The sequence below is a fragment of the Lagopus leucura genome, unplaced genomic scaffold, assembly GCF_019238085.1.
Source record: "Lagopus leucura isolate 7727_CA_CO unplaced genomic scaffold, USGS_WTPT01 Super-Scaffold_100004, whole genome shotgun sequence".
Taxonomy (NCBI): Eukaryota; Metazoa; Chordata; class Aves; order Galliformes; family Phasianidae; genus Lagopus; species Lagopus leucura.
The window spans coordinates 12918401-12936203 of NW_024962264.1; the positions used below are offsets into that span (position 1 = coordinate 12918401).

The 17803-nt window shown below is 35.0% G+C and overlaps 1 protein-coding gene across 3 annotated transcripts in view; it reads right to left on the reverse strand.

Annotated features, from left to right (window-relative positions):
• LRBA (LPS responsive beige-like anchor protein) overlaps nt 1-17803 on the reverse strand; it is a 367079-nt gene that overhangs the window by 303559 nt on the left and 45717 nt on the right. For all 3 annotated transcript variants that reach the window (XM_042870631.1, XM_042870632.1, XM_042870630.1), the window contains exons 11-21: nt 16991-17099; nt 16703-16855; nt 15333-15501; nt 14264-14343; nt 12754-12816; nt 10930-11027; nt 8397-8489; nt 7133-7241; nt 6705-6786; nt 4962-5085; nt 4521-4713 (exon numbers count right to left, since the gene is read on the reverse strand). In XM_042870631.1, the coding sequence (XP_042726565.1) occupies nt 4521-4713; nt 4962-5085; nt 6705-6786; nt 7133-7241; nt 8397-8489; nt 10930-11027; nt 12754-12816; nt 14264-14343; nt 15333-15501; nt 16703-16855; nt 16991-17099 (1273 nt within the window). The remainder of the gene's footprint in view (nt 1-4520; nt 4714-4961; nt 5086-6704; nt 6787-7132; nt 7242-8396; nt 8490-10929; nt 11028-12753; nt 12817-14263; nt 14344-15332; nt 15502-16702; nt 16856-16990; nt 17100-17803) is intronic.

The following is a 17803-nucleotide window of genomic DNA, read 5'->3' on the forward strand; positions in this document are numbered from 1 at the left end:
ACCAGGTAAGATGGAGCCCCAGTCAACATCATCTAGTACCAGAACTGAAGGTTGGTGGCCCAACAAAAGTAGGGGGGCGGGAACTTGCTGACCTTTGAGTCCCTTCCAACCCAAGCCATCCTATGATTTTATGAAAGGAAGACTGCATCAGACCCACAACTTTGGAGGGTGCATGCACAATTTCAAGGCGGGATGCATATGTACTCTACAAAATCCTTCTGCTCTACACACATAACATGGTCCTCTCTGAGAACCACTCACATCTAGAAAAGGAGTTTTGTTTTTTTTTTTTTTTTTTTTTAAACAAATAGCCATTCATACCACATAAGCATTAATTCCTCATGTAAGTATTTCAAGCATGCTACTAAATAACAGCATCTCCCCCAGCTTTGCTTTCAAAATCCTGCCAATTATCCAAGTCTCTTGGCTAGCCAAGTCCATGTCCTCTCACGTCTCACAGACACTTTTCAGAAGACTGAATAACACATGAAACTTTCAAAATTCCTTATAGCTAAAAATGCCTGAACACACCAGTGTAGGAGACCTTACCCTTTCCAAAATACTGGGATAAAAATGGAGAGGCAGCCTTCCTCAGCAGCTCAGGAATGTGAACTGGATTTGGAGTCACGAGACTATTGCTAACGTCTGCTACTTTCTAACACTACAGCTCCACCTTCTCTTGTCTTCTCTGCAAGTTTAAGTGCTTTTTTGGGTTTGCATGATTTTTTTTCTTTCTGTTGTTGGTAGGTTTTGCAAGGTTTTTTTCCTCACTTTATATTCACCATATATTAATTTCTCCACCACCTAATCTCTGCTGCTTTTGCCAATTTTCCTGCATACATATTTAACATTTACCAATAATTATTATAACTACACTTTGGTAAGAACGTTACATTGAACTAAGTTGTTTTTTCAAGTACTAACATTTCAAGATTGTACTTCTTTCCTATTTAAATCAGAACTTCAAAGCATTTTCCACTTAAAGAGACAAAAAAAAAAAAAAAACCTGTAGTATGGACATACTAAAATTTCTGAGTCCTTCCCAATGACAATTTGCTGAGAGACTTAAAAAGAATCAAAATTTACCCAACTGTCTTCCCTTTAACCAAATTATACAATAACGCAGAACTACTTTCGAGGTAATCAGATATATTTAAGGTCCTAAAATTAAGCAAATATTAGTTCCTTCCAGCAGTTTAAAAACAGAAATAATCTAGGAGTGCATTTACATTGTGTAAATCATGTTATCCTTGTAAAACGTGGGGATCCTGAAAGGCCGAAAAGGCAAGGTGATCACTATTCTTTGTCTCCTATTATTACATATTAACAAAACTATTTGTTCTTTTTACTAAGTAACACTACTTGAGGAATAAAGACTAAGACCTTACAACCATGATTAAAACATACAAGAAACTCAAGTACTTCAAACCTGTCATGAATTCAGTTCTAGCTGATTAGAACAAACCTGAGTTTTAATTTAATTTTTTCATTAACATTTTTATTAAACTAGAAGCAACAAATATAACATATTGCATGCGACTTGTTAATATTTGAAAAACAGAAAAAGACATAATACGGAAATCAGTAAGATACATGACCAAAGTTAAGAAATTTGGCTTTAAAAAGGTTACACACACCTTTTAAATTCTAAGTGCAAGGAAACCAGTGTAGCGCAATTATGCTAGAAAAGCCGTCGCTGCTTATAAAACGTTGTGCAGCTGTTGGAGGAGAGGGTTACAGTGACAAACAGCTTCCCTGCTACAAAGGTGGCAGGAAATCTATCAAACCGGACAATAAAATTGCAATTGAGTTTCTTTGGCTTTTTATAGCAGCTGCATGTATCTTGATGTGTAGCTCTGCAAAAGCTATCCAATTCTGTAATACTATTCCTTTATACACCAGTTCTTTATCATAGAATGGTGTTATAAATTAGTAGTAAGAAAGGAGCCAAGGGTTGTAAAAAGAAAAAATAAGCAGTAACCCAATACAATTAGAGATGAAATAATAAAAACACAAATTGGTTATTCTCTTAGCAGTGTTAAGGAAATATTTTGTTCCCATAATTCCTACAATGCTTTGAAAGCATACTAGAAATCAGATACACCTGAGATGCACTTAACACCTAACAAATTGCCATCTGAGTCATGTCCATCCCATGCTTGGTATGAACCTGTATGAATCTCAATATTTGTAAGGCAGAATAGAATGATATTCAAAATAAATAAAAAAAGGGGGACTAAAAATCAATTCTTACTCGATACGGATATTTAAGGACCTTTTCAAGTGATTACTAACATTTCACCACAGTTTTTGTTTTTTGTTTTTTTTTTTTTAGCAATTTATCATAATTTATGTTAAAATAGTTGCAAGATAGCTATGAAACACATTGCCTAGTTTTATACATCTAGCCAGCATAAAATGCAAATACTTTTTTTTTTTTTAAATCAAGGCAAATGTATAAAAAATTTTTCCTTTGTTTTCCTTTTCATTTGCTTCCTGAGCACCAATGTACAAATAAACAGAGCTCAAACTCATCTGAATTCCTTCAAAACGTCAATACCGCTCCATTGCTGGTGCTGCCTGTAACATATACTTCTAACCCCACCACAGTTCAACTTCTTCTGACGTACAGTGGAAGAAGGAAACATCCTTACATAATGACTAAAAAGCCAACAAGTTAGACTGAGGCAAACTGATAATAGGAAGTTGCTTAGACCACCGAGGATACCTTGCTGTATGCCAGCACTCCAGGAACTGCCTGCAAGAAACACGAAGGGCAAACAACACCATATTCTCATACATTACGGTACTGCACAAAAACCACATATGGCTACTCCAAAGGAGAAACAAAAAACAAAGTCAAGAATAATTATCTGTACCTCCTATTTCTTGGTATTCTGCTATTTCCTAAAAGCAGGTTTCTCCTACTAATATTTGGCTATAATAGAATCACTGAAAACCTTGATTTTGTTTTGTTTTAAACGTCTATAAATTCTAGCCATTGATTCATCTCATTGTCACTAAATTAAGATCATGATCCCAAATCCACATGATTATTCTCATACCAAAGCTGCTTGGATTGGATTTCATACACGACCTTGTCTTACAACCAAAAAGAAAACTAGGCATACAGCTTTCAAAATACCGAAAATAATTTTGGAATTCAATACACCAAATTTTTCTATACCAAAGGTAGGAAGGTATCCTTCCTTTCCAGGGACAGTTCCCCAGCAACTCTAAGCAAACACAAATGTTTTAAATTATACCAGTTTTTATAAACATACATTAATGATTTTTGATCTGGCTACACCTCACCATTGTGCAATCTATTCTATCCACACCTCCGCATCTCAAGGCAAAGAGAAGAAACAGTTTTCTGAGGACAGCAGAGCCAATACAAAAGACAGGTGATAAAGCATATTTCCAACACTGAAAAAGTAATCTTTATAAAGGGTTAAAACTTGGCACTGTATTCTTTGCACCTGGAATGCATTTAGCCAAGTGACTGCTTAATGATACCATACACTTTTTTTTTTTTTTTTAATTCTACATTCGTCTCCCCATAGCCAAGTAATTGACTATCAAGCTATGTATGCAAAGAATAAAGAGAGCTGCAAAATAACAATATTCTGGCTGCTTCAGCAGAGGGAGGGAAAAGGGGAAGTCATACAAAACCAAAGACTCTCAGAAGCGTTAGTAATTCCATAGAACCCTAAATCAAACATTAGCATTTGAACGGTTGTAGATGTCCTTTCTTACATGCTTAAATTGTACATGTGCAGAAATACTGAATTTACAATTTAAGTAATTTTAACTGATTATTTCTGATAAACCACAAAACATACTGGCCTCAGTTTTTTTTTGTTCAGACAAAGAGAGAAGAGTTACACAAAATATAACTTCAATTTGCTTAGAGATCCACTAACAACTTTTATGGTATATTTCTAGTTGCAAAGCAAAAACAAAATCAAAAACACCAGAAAAATAATGAAGGCTACTAGTCTGTCTATACTACAAGGATTTGCTTTCACACTTCATATCCCATGACAGCTTAACAGCTGAAGCATCTGTCTTAACTCTGATATCTCTGCTTTCCACTGGTTTTACAGTCTGTTCATATCACCAAAAGGTATTTTTGTTTATGAATAGATACGGTGCGCCCCCTTGTGCTCACACCATTACTAAAATCCCAAGCAGATACTAAAATTTTCCAGAAAATGTTCCTAAAATGAACCTCACGTGCCACTGATTTTCAGTAAAAATCAATATTATCACTATTTTACCAGACAAACTAACAAAAAAAAAATCCACCCATTCCTTTGAAGCGTTAAACCAACCAAATTAACATTTAATTGTGGAGTACTTGAAAGGATTATATCTGATAATAGATACAAACAATGGTATTATAATTTTTTTAAATACTCACTATCAGGTTAAGACTATCATACTGTATAATCCAGCACTTTAAGGCTTCAAAATTCATTACATAGCATAAAAAAGCTCCCAATTTACACACTTACCTTTGAATGTGTGATAGACAGTGTATCCACCCAAACACGCCAGCCACCCCACTCATACTTGATAGCATGGTAAAGCAAAATTCGAAAAACAGTATACACCATCTCAGTTATCTTCTGCTCCTCCGAAGTCTTGGGATTAAAACAGCAAAGGGAAAGCATCCACTCCTGCCAAACGGAGCATTGCAACAAACTCCTGCAAAATACACACTATTTAATAAAATTTCAAAATATGTTTTAGAAATACACATCCATCCAGAGAGGAATACGACATCTCTAATTGCAGCAGCATACAGATACATTATATTGTCTCATTTTACATATTCAAAACCATGTTACACATTTTGCTGAACAGCAATGCTTAATGAGACTAACAAGAATATCCTGTTATGTTCTTTATGCTGCTTATTTGCATACATATATGCATAAGGTAAGCCATCTTACCTTCTATTTTCTCTGCTGTTATTAAAAAGTTTAATCATATCTGAGAGAAAGGCTCGCCGAATCTCCAATGTTTCTGGACTCTGGGGAGAATTACGTAGCAGGATGGCAATAACCTTCAAAATCTCTGTACAACATTTAACAAGCAAGAAAATATTAGTACCAAGCAAAGATTAAGACACATTCAAATATCATCTTAATACTAATTACTTCAAAGAAAGTGAATTCACAAAAAAAAATATACTTAGCAGAAGTAACTATTTGAGCAGAAAGTTTAACTATTTCAAATCCCTCTAACTATTCTGGATATGTTTTTTTAGTTATCAAGTTTCAGCAACACAAATGTTACTGGATGACATATGAATTTCAAATGCATTCCTACCAGAAAGCGTTAGAACCTTATTTTAAGGAAGAAGTAATACAGCAGGTATAAAATCGACTAGAGAAAAATGCAGAAATATCGTCCTTCATTAATGACTGTGAATTTTTGAAAAATATGAATAATTTATCATTCTTAACTACTTCTAACGTAAAAAAAGTGTTTGTGGAAGGAGACTAAACCTTTCTGATTTAAAGTTCCACTGCTTATTCTAGGAACGTAATGTTTTCTATGCTTTTGGAGATGGTCAAAATGGTATCTTCCACCCTACTGAAGCATTGGAGCAGTCATCGTTCTTGTAACTTCAGAAAGCTAACTTCATTTCTGAAGTCAAATGCAACTTGTACACAGACACTGTGACGGTTTCAATTCATCTTGCACAATTTCTTTTAAAAAGGAAATTTCTTCATTGAGAAAATCAGTATTGATCTCAAAAATTAATTCAGAAATCACTTGTCCCACTAGGCCTGAGTAATTCTAATATGTGTCTCACAAAACAAATAATCTGTGTTAATTACAACAGGAAGTACCAGCTTCAAAAATTTCAAAAAACAGATATGTCAAGTTTCCTGCTTCATACAGATTTACCATGAGGCAAATATTTACACACTGTACACATTTGCACACTGTTACCAGATTTCTTTATCTGCTTTGCTTTCATTTCTCTTCCTAACTATCCACATGAAGCAAACCCACTACTACGATCTACTTCTAATAACAACGCAGCTATGAAAGTGAGAAATATATATTTCTCCAGGAAAAAAAAAAAAAAGAATTCCCAAAGCTAACATAATACCACTGTATTATACAAAAACTACATTAATATTGAATATAATTCAGGAAAGGAGATCAGTATTTCCTCTTAGTTCAAAAGACATCTATTGTCTTGTATCAAGATACTTTCCATAAAGCAAGCTAACCAAGATAGTGAGCAGATACACTTCTACTTTCCACCCAGCACCGTTGTCCTGAAGGTTACTTCAGATGAAGGCTGCTTCCATATTTCAGTTAATTTAGTCTGGCAATCACCAAATAATACAATCAGAACTGTGCTGGAGCCTTAACATGTATTAAACTAAAGTATTCCGTGCATACAAGTATTGAAAATCCACTTCATAACATGACTGCACAGCCAAAAAATGGTGAGTTATGAACTACATACATATTTATACTGAAATGTCTTATCAAAAGCTGAAGAGACTTGCTTCCTACATAACTCCACCTAAGTAGAGTTTTCTTGTATGAAAAACTACTTAAAACCGAGATGAGAATTAAGACTGGTTAAAGTAATGAATAAGCAACTCCCTCCTTCCCTCTCCGAGCAGACTTTTATTACGGTATCACTGAAAAATATTTATCATTCTTACGAGGATTTTGTATCTTCACCGTTGAATCTGGGTCAGGATGTTGTTTATGTATCACCTGGGTACAAATCTGTTCAGTCAGAATCTAGAGAGAAGAACAGACATCATATCGACACTGATCAAAAGAGCTTATTGAAAAATAGTGGCATACAACTTCATACACTATCCTTACTATTCCATTTCTCGATGGCTATAGAAATTATGTTTTTTCAGCTTCCTTATTATCTGAAATTGTTCATAGTAAACATAACCAAGTTAGGCAAAAAAAAATCAAGCAGTGAACTTCAAGGAAAAAAAAAGCAGCACTCAACTGATTCACACTTCAGTTTTGATGTCATCTGGAAAACATCAGTAGAAATATGCAAGCAATTTTCCAACAAAGTCTTACAAATAATCAAAAAGATGGAATTTTAACTAAAGTATGTTACTACCTCAAATAAGACATTGTATGTGGTCATGGTGATCAGGTTTGTATGAAGCATCAGCCTTTCAGCCAGCAAAGAAAACAATCCATGTCCAAGCATGATCTCAGCTTTTCTCCTAAAAGAAAGATAAAATAAGCAGAAGTATTCAACTAGCCAAAGAAAAAAGCATGCCTCAAGAAATACAGAGCGACTGATTTTTATTATTAAGACTTCCACTTTGACAAAGCAGAAGAGTAAGGACTCCAGTTCTGAAGGAACCAGTCACTCAGTGAAGACAGCTGTCTTATCTAAATGTGGTCCAGTCACTCATACGTCCAAAAACCTGTAAGACACCCCTATAGAATTCTCAATTAACTTTAAGGAAAGGGCACCTTTGTCCTGATTTACTCCAAAGTATTGTTTAACCATGGACAGTGATCTCAATATTTATCTAGTATTGTAATCAACTAATCAGGTAACTCAGCTCACTGATATCAAAATAAGACTTCCTGACATAGTTGCACAACCTCATGACTTCCAAGAAACAAAAACATGAAGTATTTAAAGAAAAAAAATAGTGGACAAGACCATGTGACACTCCTACTATACAAAGCATAGACATTTGCCCATAAGGGCCCTACTATCAGACGCACAGTTCACAAACGAATTAAGATTATCTTTACAAGTTAATCATTAAGACGCAGCCTCAGCCAACAAGGCCGAAATACTGAAAATCTTTTTACCTTAGCAAGCTTCACAACAAAAAATGCTTACTCATAAAAGCTATCAGGCAAATTACAAAGACAATTATTGATTTAGCTCAGTTTTACCCAAAAGGTTTGGTTTTTACTTAAAAGGTTTGAAATGACAATTGAGACATCTTAAATCTAGTTTCCAGTAAACAATAAGAGTTTCCATCTCACCAAAATAATTCTTGCTCATAATTTCACTAACATAATGCAAAATTGCACTTGGAAGAGCAGGCAACCACATAGCAATTAAGTAGTAAACAACCTAGACAAGCAAGCGAGAAAATCTAGACCCAAGCACTTTTACCATGTCAAAAGTGGATTAGTGACAAATCAAAAGTACTTAAAAAAGAGTAGCCACTACTCAGTCTAGTATATCTAATGCTTAACTTACAATATAGCTTTTTCATTTCACATACAAAACAAAACGCATACACAAAACAACTCAGACATGCACATAAATAAAAATTATCTTTATACATTTATGAGTCACAAGGTACTATTTTTTTTTTTTTTTTTTGAAGACTTAAACCAATACTTACTTTGGAGGAAGATGCTTTAAGAAATATCCCATCACTTTCAGAGCTTGCACCCTAATGCCTTCACTTTTTGACGCTAAAAGTTTGTAGATGACCCTAAGTATAAAAAACACAGAGCTTCCTGAAATAGTTGAAATGCTAACAGTTTTTGGCGTGACAAATTAGCTGGAGTAGATTGTCCAAGCCTATTTTAAAAGAATAACTGTTAATGAGTAGAACAAACAGAACAATTTTTTTTTTTTTTTTTTTAACTCACAGTTCGTGATTTCACATTTTATAATTATATTTAGAGATTTAAAATAAAGTTCAAGCACTTCCCAAAGATCAATATCTATCTATGCAGCTGTGGAAAGTCTACTGCAATTTCTACATGCACAACTATTTTCATCTGATATTTTATAGAGAAAACTAAGCAAGCAATTGTTTTGCTACATTTGTAGCTGCATAGGTATGGCGATTTTTTTAATACCACAATATTTGATACTCACATGATTCAACAGAGTACACACAAAAGTAAAACAACAGCATGTTGGTATGAATTTCTATCATCTCACTCATTCTGGTTTCTGCTTTTTGGGAACAACAACAAATTTATCATTCTTTGCAAGAGATGCAGAAGCCAACATACACAGGGGCCTTGAAAATCAATTCATTTATACAACCCTCTCTGGATAAACAGATTCTTGCTGAATGCAGTAGCTACACTAGCCAACTAGGTTTCTTGGGGCCACTCAAAGTTAAGAAACAGTAATTAGTGACATTCTAAGGACGTGTGATGTATGAAGTTTGCCTGGCAGCCAGTGTAAAAAGCCCATTCCCCCAAACAGCACTCAAGTTTTGTAAGCATATGATAGATAATCATATTCCCATCTACTGTCCCTGAATACTAGATAGCTTCTCATCTCTACATGTTTGAAGCAAAAGATCTTCTCAAGAAGTTTGCCTTGTTCACTAAATCAAACTGGGTGAGATTATATTACTGCTGTCTCAGAATAGGACAACAGGAGAGTAGGCAAATGAAAATTCCTGAGAAACCTCTTTCAGAAGTCCTGGCTCTGCAGTTCCTAAGTTAATAATCACGAACAGTTCTCAAAACCCACATCATCTTTAATGTAGTTTACCTGTATCTTCAAAAAAAGCAACCACAGGCACCAGCAGAATTCTGCAGGTATCCATTCCTTAAGCTCGCTGGTAGGAGCTTTCCTCCCTATAGACTAGCTACTACAGGAGACTGTAAGAGGCTTCGCCAGTGTCTTCATAGGCATATACTGAGAACAGAACACTACCTGAGACCAGGCACATTCGATGGAGCAAAACACACTTCATTAATTTCCAGAACACAGAATTGGTAATTGTAAATAGCAGTTATATCACTAAGCATGGAAGCGAGCCAAGATAGGACCGGCAACCATACTGGAGCAAGGAATGTAACAAACGAGACAGGAGAGCAAAATGATTTCTCACAGTAGACTCACTATTCATACTGACTTTCCTGTGCACTAGTTAATAAAAAAGAAAATGTCTAGTGCCAGTTGTTAAATAAAAATAAATATATTACATTGGAGACTCAACATGACATTCACATGTTTTATTATTTGAAGTTCTTATTAGTTTCCTATAGCATAATACATTACCATACAAATGAAGTCTAAGGTGAAGAAAATAGGTTAAAAGACACAGCCTAACACTAAGAGTGGGGGAACCAATTATGAATGTGCCTGAATGTTGTCTCTTGGGAAAGGGCAACTGAAAAAATATATGTATAAATGGGGGTTAACCAATAGGTGCAACAAAATGTATGAAATGAGTCCTAGCCTTCATATAGCAAGAGAATTACTATTCCTCATACACTTCTAGGAATAGTTCTTATATTTGTTGGCCTGTTTATGTTCTTTCCCTGCCATGTCCAGACAGATTGATTTTTAAATAGGAAACTTCAGTAATGACTCTAAGAACCACAGCACAAAATCAGAGTTACTGTCTTTACCTGCGCTTTAACTGTATTTGCTACGTTCCCTACTTCCCTCTCACAGTAATGTTAAAAATATCTTCCATTTTGTTTGGAAACAGAGATTGTGAATATAGCATTGACAAATGTCAACAAAGGGCTTCCCCTGACAAGTCTGATAACGCTTTACACATTAAAAAATTAAAAGGAAAAAAGCTAATAAAGATCAGAAGAAATCTGAACACACTTTTCCCAGCCCTTTCAGTTCCAAAACACACTCAATAAAGGAGGCAGAAGACTAAATGCTAGTAGATTAAGACTTCACTGTATAGACTAATTCAAATCAAACTACTTGTTTAAGCATAATCAGCACCCTGGAAACATTTTTTTAAGAAGACCTCATTAATGATAAATCTAACATCATCACTTGTCAAAAGAATACCTGGACACAAAAATCTCCCAAGAGAAACACTGTGAGATCAACAACACATATTGATGAGGATCTTTTAGATTTCACAGTAATTGTAGCAAGTAACAGTATGGTCAAAAATAACATTTCCTTTTGCCCACTTACAAAACTTCACTTACTGTAATCCATTCCTCTGATCAAAAGCAGGGATCATCGAACTTGGGTGCTCTGACATGAGAGCAACAAGCAACTGCAGGACATCCATTAGATTGTCATCCTGTTGAGTAAAAGTTATAAACCTGCATTAAAAAACATCTATGCTAGGACATTATTTTGGTTAAAAGAATCACTACAAAATACTTCAAAATTATGTGGAGAGTAACAGTAGCAACTAGGACAAGATCAAAAGAGCGACAAACCTAGAAGGCAAGAGCATGTAACCAGGAGAACACATTATGATGAAAATACTTTATTTTGTAGAGTAAAAAGTGACATCATTGACTGGGAAGTATGTCTCGGGCAGGGAAAAGACTATAAGACTTTGTTATTTCCTTCCATGCACATACTAGTCTGTACATAAGCACATTCCCCTCTCTTTTACTGCACAGCAGCTAGAAATTAACTGCTGCACATTTTCTGTAACACAGAGTAGTTGTTTAACATAAAATCTCTACTAACAAATGCCCACCCAAAGAAAAAAAAAAATACCACAGCTTGCCTCAGGCAATATTTAAAGTGAGTAATTCAAGCTGTTCAATCAAGTTTTTTTTCCTACACCAATAGTCTAAAGCACTCTAACCTACAGCTTAAGAATTTGTTCCATGTTAGTTATAACTAAAACTAACCTATGAAATACTGAAACATGATTGTTTCTCCTTGTATCATTCATTCTAGTAATTAAATGAATATTTATTTTACAAACGCTTTCCAAATTTTCCACTTTTGAACAAATATTCTGGTTCTTTCCCTATTAGAAGTTTAACATCCCTTTGAACCACTGTGTTCACCTAAACATATTACTAGATTATATCACAGACTGTCATTGACTTATAAGCCTTACGATGCGACCGAATTCTATTTATTTAACGTTTTTCTGAATATACATGAAGATACCTTATTCTGAGGCATCCTGCTTTTAATATTTTACCCTATAAGTGGCTTAAATAGTTAAAAATATCACCTTCTTATCTGAAGACCACAAAGTTTCCGCTCTTTTGGTTTACTCCCGTATGTTAACAAGACCCTTATTTTTTTAAAGTATCTATATTATAAAGCAGAATGACTCAAGTTAATGACCATGATATTGCCAAGTGCACGGACCAGTAATCAGCACAAAGCATAAAAGGAAAATATAGGTGTAAACAGAAAGAAAAAAAAAAAAATCTGTACTGCTTGAAGTTCAATTAATTCCTTATTTTTCCCATTTCAAGCACCCTTATAGAGATGAGATCAGTTAGATTTATGTTCCCATTTCCCTTGTCTTTGATGTTGCATCTGGCATAAAGTGCCTTTTCCCGGTGCTAAAATATGAAGATGCAGATGTATCAGTGGTAACCAACATTTTCTCCCAATTAAGTTTATATGCTTCTCTTAGATGCCATTAACATACATCTTTATTTTTTAATGCATGTTTTCAATTTTATTGCTTTATTTAAGAAGCAAAATAAAAAGGAGTAAGAAACAAAAAATATTACTTAGGCAGCATAAAATAGTATTTCGTCTTTGTTTTTTTTCTCCTCTAAGTCAGTCTCACCATCTGTTTCTCTGCTTGGCAAATCAGTTTGCAGAACAACATAGGAAACCATTTTGACTTCCTAGCTTAATGAACTTCAATCTAACATTGAACATAGTGCTTAAATCACTGCAAGAATATTGGCAGTTCAGCATGCTACAATGCAGCTGAACAATACTTGCTATTTCTTCTACAGAGCGACATCAAGAAAGCAATACTGGAAAACACAGAGCTAAAGTAGCACCCAGAAAAGCAAACGTTTAAAAATTACCTCATGAATAGTGAGCAGATAATTGAGGATTGCCTGCAATTCCTCTTCTTTTACTCCATAGTCCTTTAAAAAGAACCAAGTTTTAACTATTATCTTTCAAGGACAAAAGAATCATTGCCAAAGAGCATCATCAGAAGCCACGATTACATACAGTTCAAGTCTCACAAGGCTAATTTGCTTTCACGTGATACTATAATAGCTCTATAAACAGAAGACAGCTTTTTCTTTGGCCAAGAAGTGTCCACTGAAGTTTTTAAAACAAAAAACAAAGAACCCAATACAAGGATGAAAATAGGCAGATACTAATGAAGTACAATAAAATTGATAGAGTAACATAAAAAAGCTCAAGACAATTGATTCAGAGAATAGGAACATCTCATTAATAACAAATTTAAGTGTCATAGAGGATTCAAAGTAGACCTGAACCTGTTGGCTACACCTACAGCCAACTTTGCTTCTTACGCTACTATAGAATTTTTTTTCCAGTTACTTTCAACTTCACTTAAATCATTCATGGCTTTTACATTAGGAATACACCTTGAAGGGTTTTTTGTTGTTTTTTCTAATCTTTTTTTGTGAACATGAAAATATTTGTTTCTAAGAATGGGATCAAGGAAGGAAAAAGCTGTTCCTTCATTTCCAGGGCTTTTCTTTTTTTTTTTTTTTTTTTTTTTTAATTTAAGTCACTCAATTCCCAAAAAGATCTTGCACAAACAAAAAATTTGCAGAAGAATCAACCTTTAATCATGGACACTCTTTTTGCTGTCCTTGCGAAACTGTATCCAAACCTGTCCAAGTTACACATCTCTCACAGAAAAAGATAGAAGCCCAACTAAATGTAATGAAAGTCTTATTTTTCTAGCTCAGTTTTCTCTGATACTTCAGTTGCAGATCATCTGATTTAAAGAAAAAGCATGAGAACTTTTCTTGTAATTACTCATCTCAACTACTGGGGCTGTGGGCAGCAGCAGCATTGGTCCCTTACTAATCAAGAGGGGGAAAGGGAGTTAAGTTAAAACAGACAAGACATAGCCTAGAAAAGGAAGGAAGAAGAGAAAACAAAGCTTACAACAGGAAAAAGTTAAAGAGAAGTTTACAAGCAGAACAAGTGCTGAATTTCAAAATTCGTCTCATGTCTAAAGAATTATTCTGAAACTTATTGGCAGCATCTTTCTTATCCCCCTCTGTCCCACCACCATATAATGCTCAATAATACTCCTTAGTCTTAAAGCACTTCCAATGCAGGTGGCACTGTTTTTCCAAAAAAACAGAAGGAAACAAATGAATCAGAGCAGTCCCTATTTCCTAAGCAGTAGACCTTTCTCAAGTAAACTTAACATTTGATTAAAAATAGCTTGAATGGGAAAAGTGCATTTGGCTGCAGCAACAGCAACAGTAAGATGCACCTTACATGCTACTTCTATTTACTTGTTTTCAATATTCAGCCTGCTTGGAAGAAAATGCTGCACTAGAATGGATTTCTTAATGAAAAGAAATTTATATGTCCCACCTTCATCACTAGCTGTTTAATGAACATCAACAAAAACGCACGCAGAGATAAAGTCTCTTTTTGCGTAGGCCGAGGCCCATCTACGGAAGAAAAAAGGTAGATATATGAAATGCAAATTAATGGTGGTTAATAGCATAGTATGCATTTCCATATGCAGAAAAATAAATGGCATTCACTGCGTGGAGAGAGAACAATGCTTAGAACAGCTATTTTTTCTGTACTTCTTAAGACAAAATAATGATGCATTCCACTGCAGTTAGCAAAACCTCTGAGGTTCTTGAACTTTATGTCTGAGGTTCCTGGTTATAGCAGCTTTCAATTGTTTTTAAAGATGTTCTACTTACTTCAAAGGAAACCATCATTCACACTCGCTACAACTACAATGATAACTACATATAAATATTACCTGGACAGTCAGTCAAAGACCACATTTCTGAACTCCAAGTCAAGAGGGCTTGTTTCTGCCATATCAGTGTAAAGACAAGTTTTTTTAAACTATTTTAAATATCAACTAGTTATTCTGCCATATCAGTGTAAAGACAACTTCCATTAAAATACTTAAAATATCAACTAGTTAATCATCCCCGGGAAAGGCAGGGTTAAAAAAAAAAAAAAAAAAACAGGTTGCAACCAAAGTCAGAGCTTTCATACAGAAAGCAAATGTACACTTGCAAATACATTTTTAGGAAGTAAATTTGTGTCTTCATTGGGAAAACAGGAGAAAAGAAAAAACCACTTAACTTTACTCATTATAGAATACAAAGCACTGCAAAGGGATCTTTGTAACCAGGTACACACCTACCATTCTCAAAGCCTACAATTTTGCTAGTCAGTTCTATCTAGTATTAATCCACTTCAGTCTTTGGTCACAGAGGACATTGTTTTCTTCAAAAGGTTTCACCTGTTTCTTGAAAAAGACCTTTCAACAATACTCTCTGGACAAAAGCACACTATTGGAACTGTTACAGTGAACCAACTCTACTAAAGCACAATTTCAGCAATATACACAGTACTATTACATTGTACATAAGACAATCCTCAAAACAAATGAGTAGAAACGAATACATACCTATGCCTTTGGGAGTTATACCACTGCGATCTTGAGGATTCACTACCCAGTAATAATACTTCAGGGTATGCATGACCAAAAGAACTGTCCCAACCCGTCTAATTGCACCATATATGTTAACAGTGCCAATGAACTCAGTAGACAAGTAAGTGTACAGGATCAGCTGAATCTGCAACACCCAATGAAGAGATTAAAAATCACTGCAACACAGTTACAGCATATCAGACAATTGCATTCTTGAATTTCATCTATTAAATTTTCTTATAGATTTTCTGAGTATAAAGTATTTACAAAGCTCCTAAAGGTCCTGCCAACTGACAAAAAAAAAAATTCATTTCTAAAAATAAATTGTTAATAAAAACTAAATCGGTTGTTGTGAGTTTTTTGCTGGTTGCTGGTTTTTGTTTTTCTTTGTTTTCCCAAGGTAGCTTACAGGAGCACGAACGCATGACAGTCACACAATCACAGATAGCTGAAGTTCACTGGCACTGCTTGGGGGCACGGTAAGAATGTTCAGAATGTAGCCAAGACGTGCCTCACCAGCGCTGAGTAAGGGGGGCAAGACCACTTCCCTCAATCAACTGGCTACAGTGCCTTCAGTCAGTGCTACTTAAAACTAGAAAGAAGCCTGGGTTGGTCAGAAGAATTTCACACAAAGTCTTCTTTTATTATGGAAAGTGCATATGTAGGAATTTAAGCCTACAATAAATTTATCTTTCTCTGCTGAGGAATAATGCCTTAAAAATAATTCTCTAATAATTTCCTTTAGCTGCAGCAAAGAGATGCTTTGGCGTGACATCTACAGTAATATGATTAGTGCTGGTTCAGTGTTTTTTTAAAAGGAATAACAAATCTTCATGGAAGGGACAAAAAAAGTCTGGTAAGATTTTAAGTAGAATCAACAAGAAAGTTTTTGTTCAAGTGGATCACGTTGAGAGAACAGATTCAAAAAAGCAGAAGTACTCCACATGGGAGTACATGAACTTAAATAAATGCTTCTAACTAGACAACCCAGGAAGATTTCTCATAAAAATTACTGTTTGTTGTTGTTTTCAGTTTTTGGCAAATAATCCATTCCTACTTCCCCATCTATCTAAAACACTGACTAGCTCAGACACTCCTCAAGCCAACATACTTCATCGTGCTAAACACTGCAGCTTTATAATTCTCTAATTGCTTTGGGATCCTGCAACACTTGACTGTCATATGCAGAAAAACAAAGCCTGAAACAGTTTCTATATGATTTCTGCTGGAAGCCAGGAACTGTAATTGTGCAAGGCCGTCTTCATCTCAACGCTCTCAAATAAATACATCATAAATGTATGTATTTATTCATGTATTCACATATTCATAAGAATAAACATTTTTACCTGTGCTGGGATATGAATCCATATTGCAGGATTAAGAAGAATATGATCACATAGCTGTTTCAGCAAGGGCGCTCCATTGTGCAAGTTGCTCAGGTACTTAGAAAAAGCAAGGCATAGCTCTAGTACAGCTCGGGTAACATGAGCTTTGGAAGACTGTAAAAGAGAATCTGCTTTAACAAGAACTCTGAAGATGACTGTGTCCACTGAGTTTCCTCCCTTCCCTCCACCCCCCCAGAAAAATTTAACATAAACATTAGATAAAGAAAGTTTTGTTTTGTTTGTTTTTACCTTTTCCAAGCTATATCCTATCACAAGGAAGCCCTTACAGGAAAGCATTTGATCTTGCATAGCAATCGAGTTCTTCAACAACTCCATAATAAAAGCCAACAGAGTTGAACTGGAAAATGTAATATTTTAGAAAGACATTTTCAAGTGTGACCACAAGACAGAAGGTATTCTCTAATTAACGCTTTTATCACACAGCCCATAAATACAATCAATGTACCAAATAGAAGCTTAGATCAGAATTTTAAGGACAAAAAAAAAAAAGAATATTTAAAACCCCTAATTTCCTTCTTTAAATTAATGTATGTCTAATTCAAAAGTTTGTACTCCAAGACAAGCATGCAATAACAAAACTCTAAAAATACATTTGTGCAGAAAGGCAGCAATTATTGCGTGGTTCTCTCTGCTTCTTGTTTTACTTCTAAACTTCTCCAAGATCAGTGACCTATGTCAGTCCAGTTACCACTGCTTCGCTTTCAGATGAATAGGTGGAAATATTTTTCTAGACAGAGTTTTACTGTTGGTTTGTGTTAATTCAACTCCACACTACTGCCAGAAGTAACATTCATGCCTTTGCCCTTGTGTCACAACACTAGCGCCTATCTACGAATCAATACTAGCCAGATGGAAAACACTCTACAGATGAGTTACTTTGCAACCAAATAAAATCCTTGATTCATCATGTAGATCCATAAGTTTAAGTCAACTCAGCAGAGGTCCAGGAATGCACAAATGGGCTGAAGGAACTTTGTAAGCACCTCCACTTCACAATGGTAGTTATGTAGATATTCTTTGAACCATCATGAAGCCACAATT